The sequence below is a fragment of the Aspergillus brasiliensis genome (assembly GCF_001889945.1).
Source record: "Aspergillus brasiliensis CBS 101740 unplaced genomic scaffold ASPBRscaffold_5, whole genome shotgun sequence".
In the NCBI taxonomy this organism is placed as follows: Eukaryota; Fungi; Ascomycota; class Eurotiomycetes; order Eurotiales; family Aspergillaceae; genus Aspergillus; species Aspergillus brasiliensis.
Genome location: NW_027137446.1, coordinates 1466258 through 1482484, shown reverse-complemented (window position 1 = coordinate 1482484; position 16227 = coordinate 1466258). Strand labels below are relative to the sequence as shown.

At 48.9% G+C, this 16227-nt stretch overlaps 6 protein-coding genes across 6 annotated transcripts; 3 read left to right on the top strand and 3 right to left on the bottom strand.

Annotated features, from left to right (window-relative positions):
- Positions 1 to 1147: 1147 nt before the first annotated feature.
- On the bottom strand, positions 1148 to 1761 carry ASPBRDRAFT_54603 (RBM8 family RNA-binding protein; the record flags this gene model as incomplete). Its single annotated transcript, XM_067627260.1, has 2 exons — positions 1148 to 1378; positions 1513 to 1761. The coding sequence occupies 2 exons, from the start codon at positions 1759 to 1761 to the stop codon at positions 1148 to 1150; spliced, it is 480 nt and encodes a 159-aa protein (XP_067480058.1).
- A 1294-nt stretch (positions 1762 to 3055) lies between these two features.
- On the top strand, positions 3056 to 3922 carry ASPBRDRAFT_123925 (uncharacterized protein; the record flags this gene model as incomplete). The annotated part of the gene is made up of 2 exons (XM_067617648.1): positions 3056 to 3087; positions 3163 to 3922. 2 exons carry the CDS (start codon positions 3056 to 3058, stop codon positions 3920 to 3922), a joined length of 792 nt encoding a protein of 263 aa, XP_067480057.1.
- A 746-nt stretch (positions 3923 to 4668) lies between these two features.
- Positions 4669 to 6190, bottom strand: ASPBRDRAFT_74699 (Bax Inhibitor family protein; the record flags this gene model as incomplete). The annotated part of the gene is made up of 2 exons (XM_067629255.1): positions 4669 to 5605; positions 5670 to 6190. 2 exons carry the CDS (start codon positions 6188 to 6190, stop codon positions 5122 to 5124), a joined length of 1005 nt encoding a protein of 334 aa, XP_067480056.1. The 3' UTR covers positions 4669 to 5121.
- Positions 6191 to 6414: 224 nt separating this feature from the next.
- ASPBRDRAFT_176327 (EKC/KEOPS complex subunit CGI121/TPRKB) lies at positions 6415 to 7580 on the top strand. The gene is made up of 3 exons (XM_067619829.1): positions 6415 to 6700; positions 6752 to 6874; positions 6930 to 7580. The coding sequence occupies exons 1-3, from the start codon at positions 6539 to 6541 to the stop codon at positions 7242 to 7244; spliced, it is 600 nt and encodes a 199-aa protein (XP_067480055.1). The 5' UTR covers positions 6415 to 6538; the 3' UTR covers positions 7245 to 7580.
- A 178-nt stretch (positions 7581 to 7758) lies between these two features.
- Positions 7759 to 10687, top strand: slx4. Its single transcript, XM_067624823.1, has one exon. It carries the CDS (start codon positions 7901 to 7903, stop codon positions 10439 to 10441), a length of 2541 nt encoding a protein of 846 aa, XP_067480054.1. The 5' UTR covers positions 7759 to 7900; the 3' UTR covers positions 10442 to 10687.
- Positions 10688 to 11257: 570 nt separating this feature from the next.
- ASPBRDRAFT_74696 (Zn(II)2Cys6 transcription factor domain-containing protein) lies at positions 11258 to 13918 on the bottom strand (the record flags this gene model as incomplete). The annotated part of the gene is made up of 5 exons (XM_067629254.1): positions 11258 to 11501; positions 11555 to 12633; positions 12705 to 12935; positions 13019 to 13065; positions 13114 to 13918. The coding sequence occupies 5 exons, from the start codon at positions 13916 to 13918 to the stop codon at positions 11462 to 11464; spliced, it is 2202 nt and encodes a 733-aa protein (XP_067480053.1). The 3' UTR covers positions 11258 to 11461.
- Between the last annotated feature and the right edge of the window lie 2309 nt (positions 13919 to 16227).

Below are 16227 nucleotides of genomic sequence, written 5' to 3'. Positions count from 1 at the left end.
GCTTAGAAAACAGCCAGCAACCAACCGACAGCGAGAAACCAATGAGGCATATTTCAACAGTCAATGGTCCCCAGTCCGGGCCATGAACGAGGGAAGGAAGTGGCGTTGAGCGATAAGTTTCGAGACGTTCGGCCGTTGCGGGGAAGGAGAGACCCCCGGGGCTTAACTAAGCCAGCCATTCGCGGTGCTTCTCAGCCCTCCGGGTGACTCTCCGCAGCCTCAGCTGCTCCCCTCTCCCTTCCAGCCTCGTCCTCTCCGCGCTCGATCGTCGTGGGCTCTCGTTCTTGGTATTCTATCACGCGCTCGGACTGCGGGGATCTCATGCCCAATTCCTGCCCGCTCCCCCCATAGACCTTCTGATCGATCCCTCGCAGAGTCATATATAGTGTGCAATTCACGCACTAGTATCTGATGACCAATAGCAGTCATTTGGATCTACAAAAGTCTATATGGACTAAGGGTCTCGGGATCGATGTGTGAGGTCGAGAGACTTGCCCATGTGCTGGGCGACGGAAGGAGAGATGAATAGAGCAGGAATGCTACAAGTATAGCCCCAGCCACATGAGCATCATAGGCAGTGGGTTTCATCTGAATTAATCTTGGAACTAGTAGTAATTTTGGGATATCCTGGCTTGTTATATCATGCGAGCGGGTTTCTGCTTCAGCCATGTCAGTGATGAGCATTCGAGCAAGCCACGAGACAAAAGCAGAAGGGAGGGAGTGATGACAGAGGTCAAAAGCCAGAAAAGAGGCATGATAGAAGGAAAGGGAAAACGGGCCGGGATGCCGAAACATAACGAGCAGCACTCACCATATCGCTGATTGTTTACGACGCCGGCAAATATCTCCTCTGGCTGCAAGCCTATGTACACCCTTGTAAAAGGAGCATATAACTGTCGTAAGAGATATTGCCGGCTGTAACCACTGCTTCTCACGGCGCCCATCGAACCGTGACCAACATGCGAGCATCAAACCGACATGATTGTCGTCTGGATGGCTCAGCAGCCGTGTAGTCCTCAAACAAAGGCAAAATCAAAACGCTAGACGCGGACGAGAGGTAAGAGAAAGGAAGATATAAGGTGCCTGCCAAGGTCATAAAGTAGAAGTAAACGAAAGTCAACTCCTCAATGCTGCCACAACAATACGCCTAGTCTCTAGCCTCCTCCGCACCAGGGCTGCGACTCCTGTCGCGGCTCCTGCTGCGTCCCCGTCCACCACGGCCACCTCTTTGTCCACCATTCTTTCCCTTGTTTGATGGGGGTGGCCGCACAAACGCGAAGTCGACCTGGATCGTCTGGTCCAGCAATTTGGATCCGTTCAAAGCCTTGATGGCTTCTGAGGCTTCGGGGAGGGTGGAGTATTCGATCAACGCGTAACCCTGACAAAAACCAATTAGTATCTCATCTTGTGTCCGATCACATTGTAATCGATTCAAATAAACCAATGCAATAATTCAAGCAGCAAAAGCCCAGAATGAATCTCCAGGCAGATGAAGACCCAAAAGACACCTACCTTCACATAACCCGTCCGGCGGTCGAGGTTCAAATTGAAGTTCTTGATCTCTCCGTATTCAGCAAACAGATCCGTCACGTCCTCCTCGGAAGCTTCTTCATGGATGTTGGTCGCGATGATGATCCATCCTTCGATACTGCGCACTGCAACAGCTCCCGTTTGCGTTCTCGGATCAGAGGTATTGTTGCCCGACTGCGCGGGGACCTCCTCCTGCGCGACGGGAGGGTCGACTTCCATTTCCGTAGACATAATGGCAAGGAGGCGAGACCGAAATTGATTAGGATTGATGGCTCGAGAGGGGTGGATAATAGGAGGGTTTTCGGTTCAAGGTGGGCTGTTCAATGACCAAACTGTTGCAATGCGATGGATCTTCGCGAAGCTTGCGGTGTGCTTATGTAATCGAAGGATATCCAACGACGGTCAATGTTGATGGCCATTTTATACTCCACTGTCAATGCCACAGATATTAGTCAGGATTGATGGTGGACAGAGGTGTGTAATAGAGTATATGATGGGACTCTGTATTGCCTGTCTGGTATGTGGCTGCTTCTTTCAGAGACCTCTCAGATCACAATCATATACGGAGTTAGTATAGGTACAACTAGTAGACTAGGCAGTCATTCATGAAAATGAGGGAAGAACACCATTGAAAGATGATCTTGATATTAAATCTGTTTCTTGCCGGTTGTCAGTGTGCCTGTGAAGGCACATTACCATTGATTGCAAGCAGATGATATTTCGAGTAATACTTATGTATAGTTTATCTACATATTCAATTGCCGAAAGACTCGGCAACTACCATGACTGAAGACTCACAAAGATGACTGGGGGAGACATTCTCTACTTCTAGAGAAAGATGGCGAGGTCACAGTGTACCTTGAACGATTAATGCCGCCTGCAAATTCATATCCAACATGTCCTTTTTCAATTACAACTTCCAGATTCTCTCTTCACTAAATGAGCTATCTCTGAATTGTACCTACTAATGATATAGTATACCGCTGCAATTCAGGCTCTATGACCACACTCATTATATCCCCAGAAAATGGTAGTATTTTGTCGATGATTGGGGCAGTTTTGAGGGGTAAATAAGACTTTTCGTTAGATATGAAGCAATTTGAAGTCTTGAGACATCCACTGTCACCAGTTACTATACTGACACCAGCAGTTTCCTATAGCCATGCCGTGGAATCTTGTGTTTCTCTTGAGGACGGTGTGCTGGGTCTAGTCTGAAGAACCGAGAGCTAATAAAAACAGCTTTCCCTGCGTACCCTTTCACTAGTATTGTAGAAACAAAGATCTGAGAGGGATACCAGTTAATGGATGCCAGCCGCTCGATGTGAATGTGATAAATAAAGTGACAACATGAAACCTGTATTCAGTCCAGCTGCCCCCGCGGCCTCCTTCTACTTCTTACTTGCTTATTATCATCGATACAGACCAGCTGTCACTCAGGTTTTGAGCAAGAAAAATCATCTCATATCCACCGACTCTCTGGAACGAACCTCTTGTTCATTGAGCGAGAAAGAGAGACTGCGCCGCGATGAGCGGCAAGTCGCTCTCGAATTTACCATGGTGAGTTCGAACCTGGAAAGTTCCCTCTTAATATGAACATTAATTTAATCCCCTAACCTCCTCACCTCGTGAAAGCGACGATCCCCAATGCTTCTGCCACCTACGTCCTCCCAAGCCCTTCCCCAAGATCGAAGCAATCTTGAGCGGCCCTGAACCCGACCAAGTCCGTGAACTGCACCAGCCAAATGCCCAGCTCGATATAGCATTCGACGTGGTAGGCTGCGTGATGACACTAAACGAGTGCATACACGATCCTTCACGACCAAAGATCGGCTACTCAGTCAGTCTAATGATCAAGGCAGAAAACACCCACTTCCTGAACCTAGAAGGCCTCGAAGACCACTCCCTTCTTCTCACTATCCGGATTCGCCATTCAGCATGCGCCGTGAGAGGCAACAAGATGATACTGAAAGAGAAGTTCAATGGATACTTCCCCGACCCTCCATACAGTCGATTATTCAATGATCTATTCGAGTGCCGTTGGCCCGAAAAGACACTCCAAATTCGTCTGCCCGAGGAGAGATGCCGACGTTGGAAAACCGTCGCTTTGATACTGAGGACTTTCAAGCAGATCAATGCGGATAGCTATTGTCATATGGCTAATATGATGTTTACTCCCCGTGTGGGTGGTCTCAATGTGCGTCAGATCAAGAAGGATATAAAGATGGAGCTCGCGAAGAGTGATCATAAGCGGAGGAAGAACCTTGTGTCCCCTGAGTACTTGGTGACGGTTAATGATGAGGAGAAGATCGAGAGGATCAATCATGCTTATGAGGTTCATCTTCTCGCCTTTATTCACAGCTCGTCTCGGTTTCTGCCGCCGCAGTACCTGTAGGCTCCTCTACAGAGTACAGAGAGCTTTTGCGGTGAGTTTCATTATTGCAAGACGCAGTTCTGTTTCTCATGCCATCATGGTGGAATTCGTCGATGGAATCCAAGGTACATAGTTCAGGCGTCTGGCGTCTAGTGCTGCTTTCTTTCATAGGGGCATGATGATTGGAGATATGCAGAAACTGCAATATATCAGGGTTTGTGCAGGTTACAGAAGTTTTGCCAATAATCTTTCTATCTACACGAAGACGATGTACATGACTTTATGTCGGATTATGTGAATTCCAGAATAGCCCCATGTTTCATTATATTGGGAGTGGGCTTTCTTTGAATATTGAGGGAGCGTAGACTGTGGAACAAGATAAATACGTATATCCAATTGATAGGGATACTTCATATCGATGTTCATAGAACCATCGGGTGTAATAGAATCAACAATGCCTATCATAAAGCTATCCAAAAGCTTGAACTTGATTGCACTCCGCGAGCCCTGGGCGGCGCACTGTGCCACATTGGAGATAACCGTGGTATAACACTTTTGAAATGTTCCGCTGGTGAATATTGCCGGGGTTGGTGGTAATAATGGGTGAGATGGATAGTATAGTGTGTTGATGCTCTGATGAAGGTTGAGGGTGGTGGGGATTGAGGGATTGGGGATGAGGGATGATATGATGTCATTGAGCGATTAATACTAAATTAGACGAAATTGGTTTTTACTAATAGGTTGGAGAGAATGGGAAGGATGGAGAAGTCTGAGGTCTACAGTCTAGCTTTACAATATCAATTCCTACAGCTGTGCTTCCTACAGATGCCTGTAAATGTGTTCATGATGATGGATTAAGAGTGGAGATTAATCGGTTTCCACCTCTAGGTATCGACAAAAGAAATTCCATCGGATTTCTCTGTCGCCACGGTCCCTTGTCACCGGGAACGGCGTGGCTGACCAGTGACCTCGTGGGCCAAAGGTGCAGACAGATAGTGTGCCCTTCACCTTCCATATACAGGCTGAATTATTTGGTGGAAACCATGCAGCAAATACTAATACAATCGAATTCTCAGAAAAGACAAATGCCACTTAGTTCCGAATCATCGTAGTGTTCGAGACCGTGTATATTCGGGTGCTGAGTGCAATGAGATGCTCATGCATTTGGAAACCCTGGCATTACACCAGGGCAATCATAAGGTTGCAAATGCAAAATGCGTTTACCTCCGGTTGTTGTTGCGCATGCCCAGGATCTGGACCATACGGACGAAGATGTTGATGAAGTCCAACTCAAGGCTGATGCTCTCGTTGACGACATCCTTGCGGACCAGACCTCTCTGAGCCATGCGGGCATGGTGAAGGATCTTCTGGACGTCATAGAGGGTGAAACCACCGAAGACAGCGAGACCACCGTACAGCCAGATCTTCTCAGACCACAGCAGAGCACGGGTGGCAGTAGCGGGGAGGACAAGAGGAGCGAAACCGGAGAGAGCGACAATGGTCACACCGGCAAGCAGAGGAGCACCCAGGTACATGTACTTCTCCTGCTTAGCAGTGGCACCGACGAAAGCGATCGCACCCATCATTCCAGCGGTGTAGAGACCAGCGCGAGCAAGGATAGCCGGGTGCATGAACATCAGGGGAGACAGGAGGGCGGCCTGGGTGACGTTGAAAGCTGCCCAGAGACCATACTTCATGACGTAGCTAGTGATTTGTCAGAAAAGCTGTCACATAGGGTAAAAGAGAGTGCGTTGGCCCGAGTACTTACTTGTCAGGGTTCGTGTACAGAGTACCATACATGGTTCCGACGCTGGCAACCAGACCAAGACCGATGACAGCCCAGGGGCTGGCAGCCATCAAACGGTAAGACCATCCGTTGGTGTGCAGAGCGCGAGCAGCGATACCAATGATACCAATACCAAGTCCAGTGTGCATAAAAGTCTCGTTCAGATAGCTGCGCTCAAATGGAGGCATGCCACCATCCTCTCTAGTTTCGCGGTTGAAGATGAAGTTCGTTGCCAAGATAGTACCACCAATGATGGCGCCGCCGTAAATCAGCTTCTGGGTGATGTTGCCACCCTGAACATTGTAGGAAGGCTGCATGTAGGTGCGACGGAAGGCATTTTGGAAGGTCTGACGGGACTTTGCGAAGATGGAGATGGGACCGGTAGGCTTGGGCTGAGCGGGCTTGAAGGGCGTGTTGTGAATGAAACGGGCGCTATTCGCAGGTTTGGAGATTTGCCGAAGCGCCGTAGGGACGGCGAACGGGCGTCGCAAGAAGAACGCCATGATTGTGACGATGATGTCGAGGTTGATGGAGATGAGGAGAAGCGATGGAGAGCAGCGGATGGCCGGCTATAAGAATGATATCAGTCAGCCGCCGGCCTGGCCGCTACGGTCGCCCGAACGTTCGAGAAGTGAAGTCACGTGTGGGATGAGCCGCGGTGAGTCAGCATCACCGCCCTCGGCGATAAGTTGGCGGGGGAGGGGAATTATCAGGATTTAGGACTTAACGGACTTGCACGGCCACACTGCTATTGTCATCATCTTGGTCCGGATTCTACGAACGCGTACTCTCTTCGACTTTCTTCTCGACAATTCCCTTCCAGATTTAGCTTTTGTGACACTATCCCCATCATGCCTGCGCCACTACTAGACACCATCCACCTTTCGCATCTGCCTCCTTCGATGCCCGTGCATGTCGCTCTATATCGGGATGTGCAGAATGCTCCGTATCTTCGCCAGCAGCTTATGTCCGCCAATGCTGAATTCGAGTATGCCTTCATTGATGCAAGCACGGTAGGGAGTCAATATGTCTCTCAGCGGAACAGCTGCTAAACAGTCCAGCAGGTCCTCTCAAGAACGCATCTTCTTTCAGCCGTTTTCAGAGCAGTCAATGATTACATGAACGGCCGCCTCAAGTCCCGGAATGTACACTCTGAAATAGTCTTTTCGCTAAGTCCTGCGACGAATGTACGTCTACAATCAACTAGCGATAGACATTATAAGCCATGCTAACCACATCTAGATCGCCGAATCTTTCCGCAAGTTCGGCATTACTGATTCCACAAAAGATCTACTAGTAGTCAAGGTCTCCGTGACCCCGGAGATTACCCACGACTCGGTAGCAGCCCATCTCGGACAACACGTTGAGGGAACCCCGGTGCCATTCGATGACGAAACTTTGTCGAAGATCTCCGACATTGCAAAGATCAAGAAATCTTATAAGTTGGGAGCCTTGAACACTGCGCCGCCGAACCAAGCAAACGGCACGCATGATGGCGGAATGCGGCGCCTTGAGCTTTCGGTTCTGGGAGCTATTGCATTGCGGGGAGCGACTTGAACATCATTTCGGATATATAAAGTTTCTATAATACCCCCCGATCGCGCTCGTTTGGGTACTCAGGGCCCTGTAAAGCGGGCCAGCCACATGCAGAATGTCTGCACTGCCCGACAGTCAGTACTCCTGGTCTGATGCCGGGTCGACACATTTGCATCAAGAGCTACCTCTGTGCAGATAGTTGTGTGCCAGAGTACATTTGCAGGATACGTCTATTAGAAATCATGATCTGATGTACATAGAACAAAACCAGGGCCGCCATTGATAGAATCGGTGCAGAGCACCGATCACGGCTTTTGGTATCACAAAAATAATATCCTAGAAAATAATGAGTCTCCTTTATTTCTATGGTATATATAAAACTAGTAACATATATCTTCAATTGAATGGTGAACAAAGAACATACCTCGGTTGCCCTGCCCACCGTATCCCCCATCCCAAAGCGGCAATCCTGCAACTTTGCCAAGACCGGCAACACTCTCCGCATCGCCGCAACTGAATTGATCTAGACATCCACCGTCCGGGGCTCAAGCATATACATAACGCCATGGCTCACTAGCGCAGGGGGGAAACACTATTAGCGCACGACACTCACCAACCCGGATGTTGCGCTAATGCCGACCAAGCGATCATCCTGATATTTGTTGTGACTCGCCACCATGTCCGCCACCGCGGAGGTCCTGGTACTTTCCTCCTCGCCGGAGCGCAATCCAGTTCACACTCCAGCGCCGCCTGCATACGATCCTGACAAGCTATTCGGATTATCGCCGGTAAATGTCGAAACGACTCCGCTGCCGTCCCCGTCGGAATTGTTTTGTCCTCCGACGCATTCTAGGTTTTTCGAGGTTGGGAATCAGGTCGACGAGTCGCGCCGGAAGGAAGCACGCAAGAATTCTAGTATCTTGACGGATGATGAGTCGGTTGTGATAGCGCTAGAGGGAGAACCGGTGGCAGATAAACCGAAGCGAAGGGGTAGACCGAAGAAAGAGCAGAAACTGGCTACGGAGGAGTCGGGGCCCTCTGTCGCGGACAGCGAGAAGACCACTACGAAAAAGGCTACAACAGGCGACAGGAAGAAGCGTGCTGAGCCTGCGACGAAGCGTTCGAAGTCGGCTAATAAGACTATCTCTGGGAGAGTTGCGAAGGCAGGTACTTCGCAACCCGAGGAGGCTGGCGTTAAGGCCATTTGTCCGTCGACGCCACCGGCTGCTCTGGCCCAGAGGGCTACGAAGGATGTGCTTGATTGGGAGAAGAGTGGTCTGCAGCTTGAACAAGCGATGGCGAGGAGATTGGACTGGACACCTACAACCAATAAGACTAAGGAGGTAGTTGAGCTGGGTAGGAAGGCAGGGCCAGATGATGATCAGAGGGGCTTCGGCAACCTGCTCTCGGAGTACGGATTCAATGGGGCTGTTGCTCCTGCAAACGACTATGTAACATCTGGTGATGGTGGACCAACGAAGCGAAGGCGGATAGACCTGGTTGATCCCGGTGTATATCCTGTCTCTAGGCAAAGTGTCGTCGACGATAGTGGAAAGGATAGCACAGAGGAGGGAACCAGCAAGTCAAAACCAGCCGCGCGAAAGAAACCAACGAAGCGTGTCAACAAATTTACCACGCTCACTGCCCGCGTAACAGCGAAGTATATCAACGAGTCTACAGAGAGTTCGGATGTCGTGGAGGAAGTGACACCGAAAGCGAAACCTAGAGCTTCCAAGTCCAAGAAAAAGGGCCAGGGAAGTTTGAAGTCTCACGAACCCGAATTTGTGGTGCTTTCCCCTGAAGAAGCTGTCAAGTCCCTCGATGGTCAGGAGCTGGTCTTTGGCACATGTAGCCAGCTGGAACGGGAAGACTCGCCCACTACTATAAGAGAGCTGCAGGCAGCGATTAGCGAGTCGGAACGGAGCATGACATTGGAAGCCAGTGGTCGTCCACATCGAACACAGAGCAGGGGGTCGTCTTCTGCAGTATCACGGTTCAATGGCTCAGGGAACTTGTGGTCCGTCGCATCTCGGGATGTCGACGGTTCACTAATGCAGGTGGAGGTGGTGGATTTGGTGACATCGCCAGATAGATCTGGGACTGGCACTGCGGATGAACAGTCCAGCAACGACAGGGAAGAAGCTGAAGTTGGATGCAATGCCAGCGCCATCAACCCTATCCAGAAAGATAGCGACCAGACGAAAGCTACTTCGATAACAGTCGAAGCACAACCTACCATACATGCTCCAATCACTCAGACAACGAACAAGCAGGCTCAGAATACCGCATCCGGCGCCCGCAAATCCGGCCCCAAGATGCCGCAATACAATAACTTCACCGACGCCCAGTTATCGAAACAAGCCGCCTCATTCGGCTTCAAACCACTCAAAACCCGAAAGAAAATGATCGAGCTGCTCGAAAAGTGCTGGAGAGCTAAGAATGGCATGCCATCCGAGACGAATAACGAGAGCACAGAAGAGGAAGCGCCTCCTCCAGGTAATAAGACCAGAGGAAAAGGCACAACACGGAAAACCACTACGAAGGCGACGGCCAAACGTCAAGGTGGTACATCATCAAAACAAATGACAGAAGCCATCTCGACAACATCTCTCAACTTCCCAAGCAATAGCAACACAAACAGCAACCCGAACAATATAGGCTCAACCTCAACTTCCATATCACTGTCACAACCACTTGCTACCTACGCCAACGTCGAAGAAATCGAAGACTCCGAGGACGACGACGATCCCATCCCGGTCTCCTTTCCCTCTCCCAGCCGCCTCTTTCCCCCAACCCTCCAACAAACGAAGCACAAACACAAACACAAACACACCCACACCCTCCCCACCTCCAACATCCCATCAAGTCCTAACAGGACAACATCAACAACCGCATCCAAGTCCATCTCCAAGGAGCCAGAACCCTCAGCCATCCTGATCCCCTTAACCGAGCAAATCACCAAAGCCGTGCGCGCCCAACCACACAAAACTCAAAGCCGGGATGCATCATCCCACATCCACACTCACACGAGGAAACAAACCTGGCACGAGAAAATCCTCATGTACGATCCCATCCCGTTGGAGGAATTCACAACATGGTTAAATACAGAGGGATTCGGTCTTGTGAATGAGGACCGGGAAGTCGGGGCGGGGTTCGTGAGGAGGTGGTGTGAAAGTAAGGGGGTGGTTTGTTGTTATAGGCCGAAGAAGAGGACATGAATATACATTATGGGTTTGGTTGCGGGAGAAAAGGGGGTTAGTTTTGGTTGTATATTGTATATTTTTTTCTGGAAAGGAGTTGGTTAGTTAATGTATGGGTTCGAGGTGGGTGTTGGATATGGTACTAGTAGCCTTGGATGTTAGGTTAGGGTTTGGTATGGGTTGGTGTCAAAGTCTGGGAGATATTATATACTACTCATTATACCCCATTGATCTAATGAATGATACGTCTAAAGGTACTAGAGAAAACAGGGACATATACAGATTTTAGTAAGTAGGTTTTTAGATAACATTCGAATACTGTAAGAAAGGTAACGAAACAGGTATCACTCGAACGGCATTGCATTTGGCAAGCTTGAAACGTAATCAAAGCAAAAGGATATAAGAGTAATAAGTAACAAAACATTAAACAAAACTAGTCATATTTTTAAAACCCTAAGCAATACTCCAGTTCGTTCATTCTGTATCATAAACCATAACCATAATCGTAATCGTAATCGTAAACATAATCGTAAACATAATCGCGGCGTACCATCAACCCAACAATTATATCAAAAAAACTTCAAAAGTCGTTTCATCGTAACATATTTTTGACCCCCGGGCGTAGAAGGAAGATACCCTAGTATGCCAAGCACCCAGAAACAAAAGGGAAAACCGAGAGAGCAGTTCTTGTAGAAAAGCAAGTAGATGATAACTATTTGGAGATAGTAGTAGTATGTCCACAAGAAGTAGCAACTTGTACATCAACTCCTCAAGATATCATCATCATCATCCGTCATGCGGACCCGAAATCCAGAAAAAAAGAAAAAAAGACACCCCAAAAATGAGTAGTAGTAATACCCAACCTACTACTACTACTGCTGCTGCTGCTGCTTCTTCTTTCTACCACCGCCACCCTTCCTCGACTTCTTGAGAGGCGCAGGAGGTGCCAGTGCATCGTAATTGGTGACAGTAGTAGCGGCGGAGAGCGGAGCCTGCGAAAGATTCGACGAAGAAGCAACGGCAGCTATACCCATCGCTTCAAGGGGGTAGGAGGGAACCGAGTTCGTTGGGTACCATCCTAGAGAACCGTCATTGGTATGGTAATGAGAAAGGTCACCAGCAGTGAAATACCGTTCAAGTTGCGAATCTGGCACCTCAGGTAACTCGCCATATGCGTTGACAGCAGATTGGGGTTCGCCTTGACCTAGGTTATCATGCTCGTAGGGGGCATAAGTAGAGTAACCGGTGGGCGGTTGGGGGGTGGCGGTTAGATTCGTATTGGTCATCTGCTGCTGGTAGTGGTATCTGTTTAGCTCTTCGGTGTAGGCATTGGGATGTACCTGTCGGGCAGACTGGGTAAACATGTTGTTGCTCGACAGGTTGGAGGCGCTCTCGGCTCGATGCCAATGCGAAGAAGAGGTGGAGGATTCGGACGCAGGTGGTGCTGGAACGTTGTTGGAGCGTTCTGCTGAGTTGGAGCCATTGTTGAGATGCCCCTGGGGTTGGCGGTACTGAGCAGCATGTCGCTGCTGCTGCTGCTGTTCTTGGAGTTGGGGCCGGAGTTGCTGATTACCCGGGGGAGTGGGAAAGAAGGACGGATTGGCATGAGGCATGAAAGGAGTAGTGGGTGGTAAGGGCGGGAATTGGCCCGTCGCTAGCTGGTTGAGTTGAGCGTTGTATGTGGGTTCTTGCTGAAGACCGCCCTGCTGGCCAAGGTTCACCTGTGGATAACGAATTCCATAAGCTGCAGTAGGGGGAGTTGTGGGATATGGTATAGTCCCGTGGGATGAAGGACGACGGCTCGTGGGATGCGCGGGCCTGTTGTTATCATTATTGACCTGGCCGGGCATGACTTCGTTCTGTCGTGTCTCAGCGGGCCCCGGTGCTAGGGCTTTTGCGTTTCTTTCAAACACTTGCCTAATTTTAGACGGTGTTGTATCATTGCATCCGGCATCGGTGTAGTCCTCCAGATCTGCATCACCTTGGGTGTTATATTCGGGATGCCGCTCGGGATGGTCCTCGGGATGTCCTCCCAAAGGAGAGCTGATCAAATCCTCGAGATCATTAGGCCCCTGAGTATTGAACTCAATGGGGTATCCATCATTAGTATTTCCGCCATGCCGAGATTGCTTTAGATAACGGATAGTTTGTTGCATCAGGGGGTCAGCAGGATCGATTCCGAGAGGCTCCTCGGGAACGGGAACTAGACCCTGGACAAAGCAACGGTGAGGTCAGCGAGTGATGCATTAAAATATCCAGTATTCGGGAAAAGAATACTTACGGCTTCTTGGATCTGTCGCTCGAGCACTTTCTCTCTGCTGTACTTTGATCGTACTGTTGACTCAAGGCATTTTTTATACCACTCCAAATGCATGATCTTTCGACGCATCAAGATATGGGCTCCGCGACGCTCAGTGCGAAGCCAAATTGGATCAGTAACCCAACAAGTTCGGTTCAGCGTCTTACACTTCTTGCAGCCAAACAGGCCCTTGTCGCATTTTGCTTTCCGTACCTGAATTGACAAAGGAAGAAAAGTAAAGTCAGTTGTTTGGGCAACATGAAGCACAAGGAAGGGAGGGAGGGTATATGACATACTTTGCAATTGTCACAAGCAATGCTGGTTCGGGAGGGATCTTTCTTCCCTTCAGTCTCGTTCTGACCTGGCAAAGCCTTTTTTGTTTGATTCTTACCGTTCTTTCCTTTCTTCCCTCTCTTTGCCTTCTTTTTCTTTTTGCCTCCCTCGTTGGTTTCCTCCTCCTCATCACTTGTTTCCGTTTCCTCAACTTCGCCCGCAGTGTTCGGTTTGGGTGGGAGTTTCTTGGCGTAGATGCCGCGCATAGTAGCTGAGGACTTCCTGTCATCCTTATCGTCATCTGTCATCTCTGACGAATCTTCATTTTTCTGTTGCTTTCTCGAGGCACGCGTGGTATTGTTGCGAGATCCCGGAGGGCGTCCTTTCCTTTTCTTGGGAGGCGCTGGGTTTCCCTCTTGAGAGACAGCCGCCGTTGTAGCAGAATGCTCAGCGGGTGCATTGTTGCTTTCAGCTGACCCTCCCTTGGCAGGGGAATCCTGACTGGCGGAGACACCTCCAGCTGGGGATATCTCGTCACCATCATCGCCCCCGGAGACATCTTCGCTCGCGGACGACGACTGTTCCACAAGGGGGGCAGGACCGTTGTCCGCCGTCGAGGCAGGTTCGTCTGGGACTAGGTCCGCTGTTCTATTGGCCAAGTCAATTGGGAGAAAAGTAGGATCCAGGTTCTCTTGGGGTGGGACATGGTCGATTGCACTGGCCTGAGCTTGGTTGGTAGAGTCCAGAGCATTGTAAAGATATGCTTCATCAGCTTGTAGATCTTGCGCACCAGTCATATCAATCCCGAGGTCACGAAAATAGGATTCGGGGCTGAAGGACTGCGCCTCGCTCGATTGTCGCTTCATGGACGGACTCTCTTCGTCCCCAAGGCCAGCTTGGTTGACCGTTCTCTTCGTGGCCATTCTGTGGGATTGACCGGTAAGTTTGCTCTTGAAACAGGAAGGTAACGTGCAACGTGCAAGCAAAGTATACCAAATTGAGAAAGTGAGATCTCGTGAAAGAGGGTGATTATCCGCAAAAAGGTACGTGTCAATAGCAAACAGTGTGCTGCTAAGAGAGATCGTATTTCGGCACGCTCCAGGAAATGGAACTCCTATATAACTCAGTTTGAGATGCTGTCAGTTGCTTGATCCCTAGGACTCACATGTAATACAACAAGGACAAGGGAATTGTCGAGGAAAAGTGACAAAGAAGCTTTGTTTTGCTGCTTAGAAGATAGAGAGAATGATGGCTGCGTCGGCTGCGTCGGGGATATAACAAAGGCCTTTTGGGTATGGGTATCACAAAAGAATCAAAGTCATGAAACCAAATAGAGCAGGCATATACTGACAAGAAAGCACGTCTCACAGTTCTGAATGGGATATCTTGACAATGTGATTTACTTTCACAAAGCACTTGTTTGCAGTTAGGGCTGTGTATAATGAAGACCACCTGCTGGACAATGACTCTTTCGCTTTTTTCTTTGTGTTAGCTGCGTTGGATGAGATGGAAAGACAAAGGGAACAGAGGTCTGTGTCTTGCACAATACTGACCCGTGGGTTTTGAATGCTTCCAGCAAGCCTGACGAGGAGGAGCAGCACAGGGATGCTGCCTTCTATTTCAGGCAAACAAAGACAAACGACGACGAAGGTAGTGGAGAACCCCATCAAGGGAGCAGACAAGGAGGAACAATGCGAGAGAGAGAGACTAAATAGCCGGAAGACAAGGGAGAGAGGCCTTGGGGCTGAGCCTGGCAGCCTGAAGTTGGATGGAACTTTCCATTAAACTTCGGATTACACCAACGCAACGATGCAACAAGGAAAAGACAAGCGAGGTCTGCCTCAGTAGGACATTGTAACCTCTATTCTTTTTCGAGATGTATTGTTTTTGAGCTTCCTATCCATCAAAGTATACCGATGTGAGTGATCTGGAATGATGGTTTGTGGAATGGTTTGTGGGTTAGGGCAAACGCAGTTCTATTGTCTGTCCAAATTGGGTCACACAGTACTCTGAATAGCTTTTGTGGCAGAGGGGGATGGAAGTGTATCAGAAATAATCAGGCTCAATCATGGGAGATAGTACAAGGATGCTCTGAACGAGCTTCTATAAAACGTTCTAGAAGACTAAGCTATGGTATCTCTTGATCCCCACATAACTCATATCAAGTCACTGTATGCAAAGACCCAGTTTCCAAGTACGACTTTTCCATCATATTGAAGCCAACAGGACATGTCTCTGAAGGCTCTGATATCAGAGCATACGAACTACGAGAAATATCGAAATTACCCTACGGTTACTTCAAGACTCAACCCCAGTGAAACGCTGACATGCTACCAAGTCTACATAACTAGCATATCTCCTAAAGCAGTATTTCCTACAGCATGTATTTTCAACCTAATGAGGATCATGTTCAACTCAGCCAATCCAATATGCTGCCATTGTATTCCATAACATCTCCTTTCACCTAGCTAACCCTAGTGTGACCAGACTAGGATAATGTTGATGTTTTGCTATCTTGGGATATCATAAAATCTAGATATGAGATACCCCTGCCAAGTCAGACCAAAAACGCCTTGCCGTCTGAGATGGCGCTCGCAGTATCTATCGATCCTCGTAGATCACGCTAGTATCATTTATCAATCAGCCATATTGACTTGACTAGCCAGTATTCACTAAACGAGGCAGGCCCAAGATCAAAGTCTGGAGTGACTCACGCCATGCACGCCATATGTGTATTATCATCAACGTCATCAATGGGAATATCCGTATGGCTGGGAGAGATTTTGGGAACTTACCGTTGTCAGTAATAGTTGAGTCGCACTCAGGCACCGGGATATACCAGGGACTAGGACTAAACAAGAAAGAGGTGCAGAAATGGACCTTGTGTTCGTCATTTGCAATGATACAGTCATTGGTCATCGTGCAAGCTGTAATGCTGAAGATTCAAATGGTAGATGCTTGTGAGTTTTGTCATGTGTGATGTTTTGTTGGGAACTCGCATGACCAGATGGATGGGGTGGGAACACTGGGGTTGGGTTTGATTGCCTTGTTTGTGGAACATGAAGCAATTCGGATCTCTCTGAGTCTTCGCTTTTCGTCACAGTGGTTAGGTACCCCTCACTAGAGATTGGATTTCGTGAAGAAGCGTCAGTGCGATTGATTGTGATATCCATAGATCACCCCGGATTGCGTGGCTTTCGTGGGGAATCGATGAAAAGAAGATACGAGGCAA

Excerpts from the sequence above, each read along its gene's own strand:
- ASPBRDRAFT_176327 (XM_067619829.1), top strand. The coding sequence starts at position 6,539 with ATGCCTGCGCCACTACTAGACACCATCCACCTTTCGCATCTGCCTCCT. Across the intron at positions 6,701-6,751 it reads CCTTCATTGATGCAAGCACG|GTCCTCTCAAGAACGCATCT; the intron begins GTAGGGAGTCAA and ends ACAGTCCAGCAG. Across the intron at positions 6,875-6,929 it reads CGCTAAGTCCTGCGACGAAT|ATCGCCGAATCTTTCCGCAA; the intron begins GTACGTCTACAA and ends AACCACATCTAG.
- slx4 (XM_067624823.1), top strand. The coding sequence starts at position 7,901 with ATGTCCGCCACCGCGGAGGTCCTGGTACTTTCCTCCTCGCCGGAGCGC.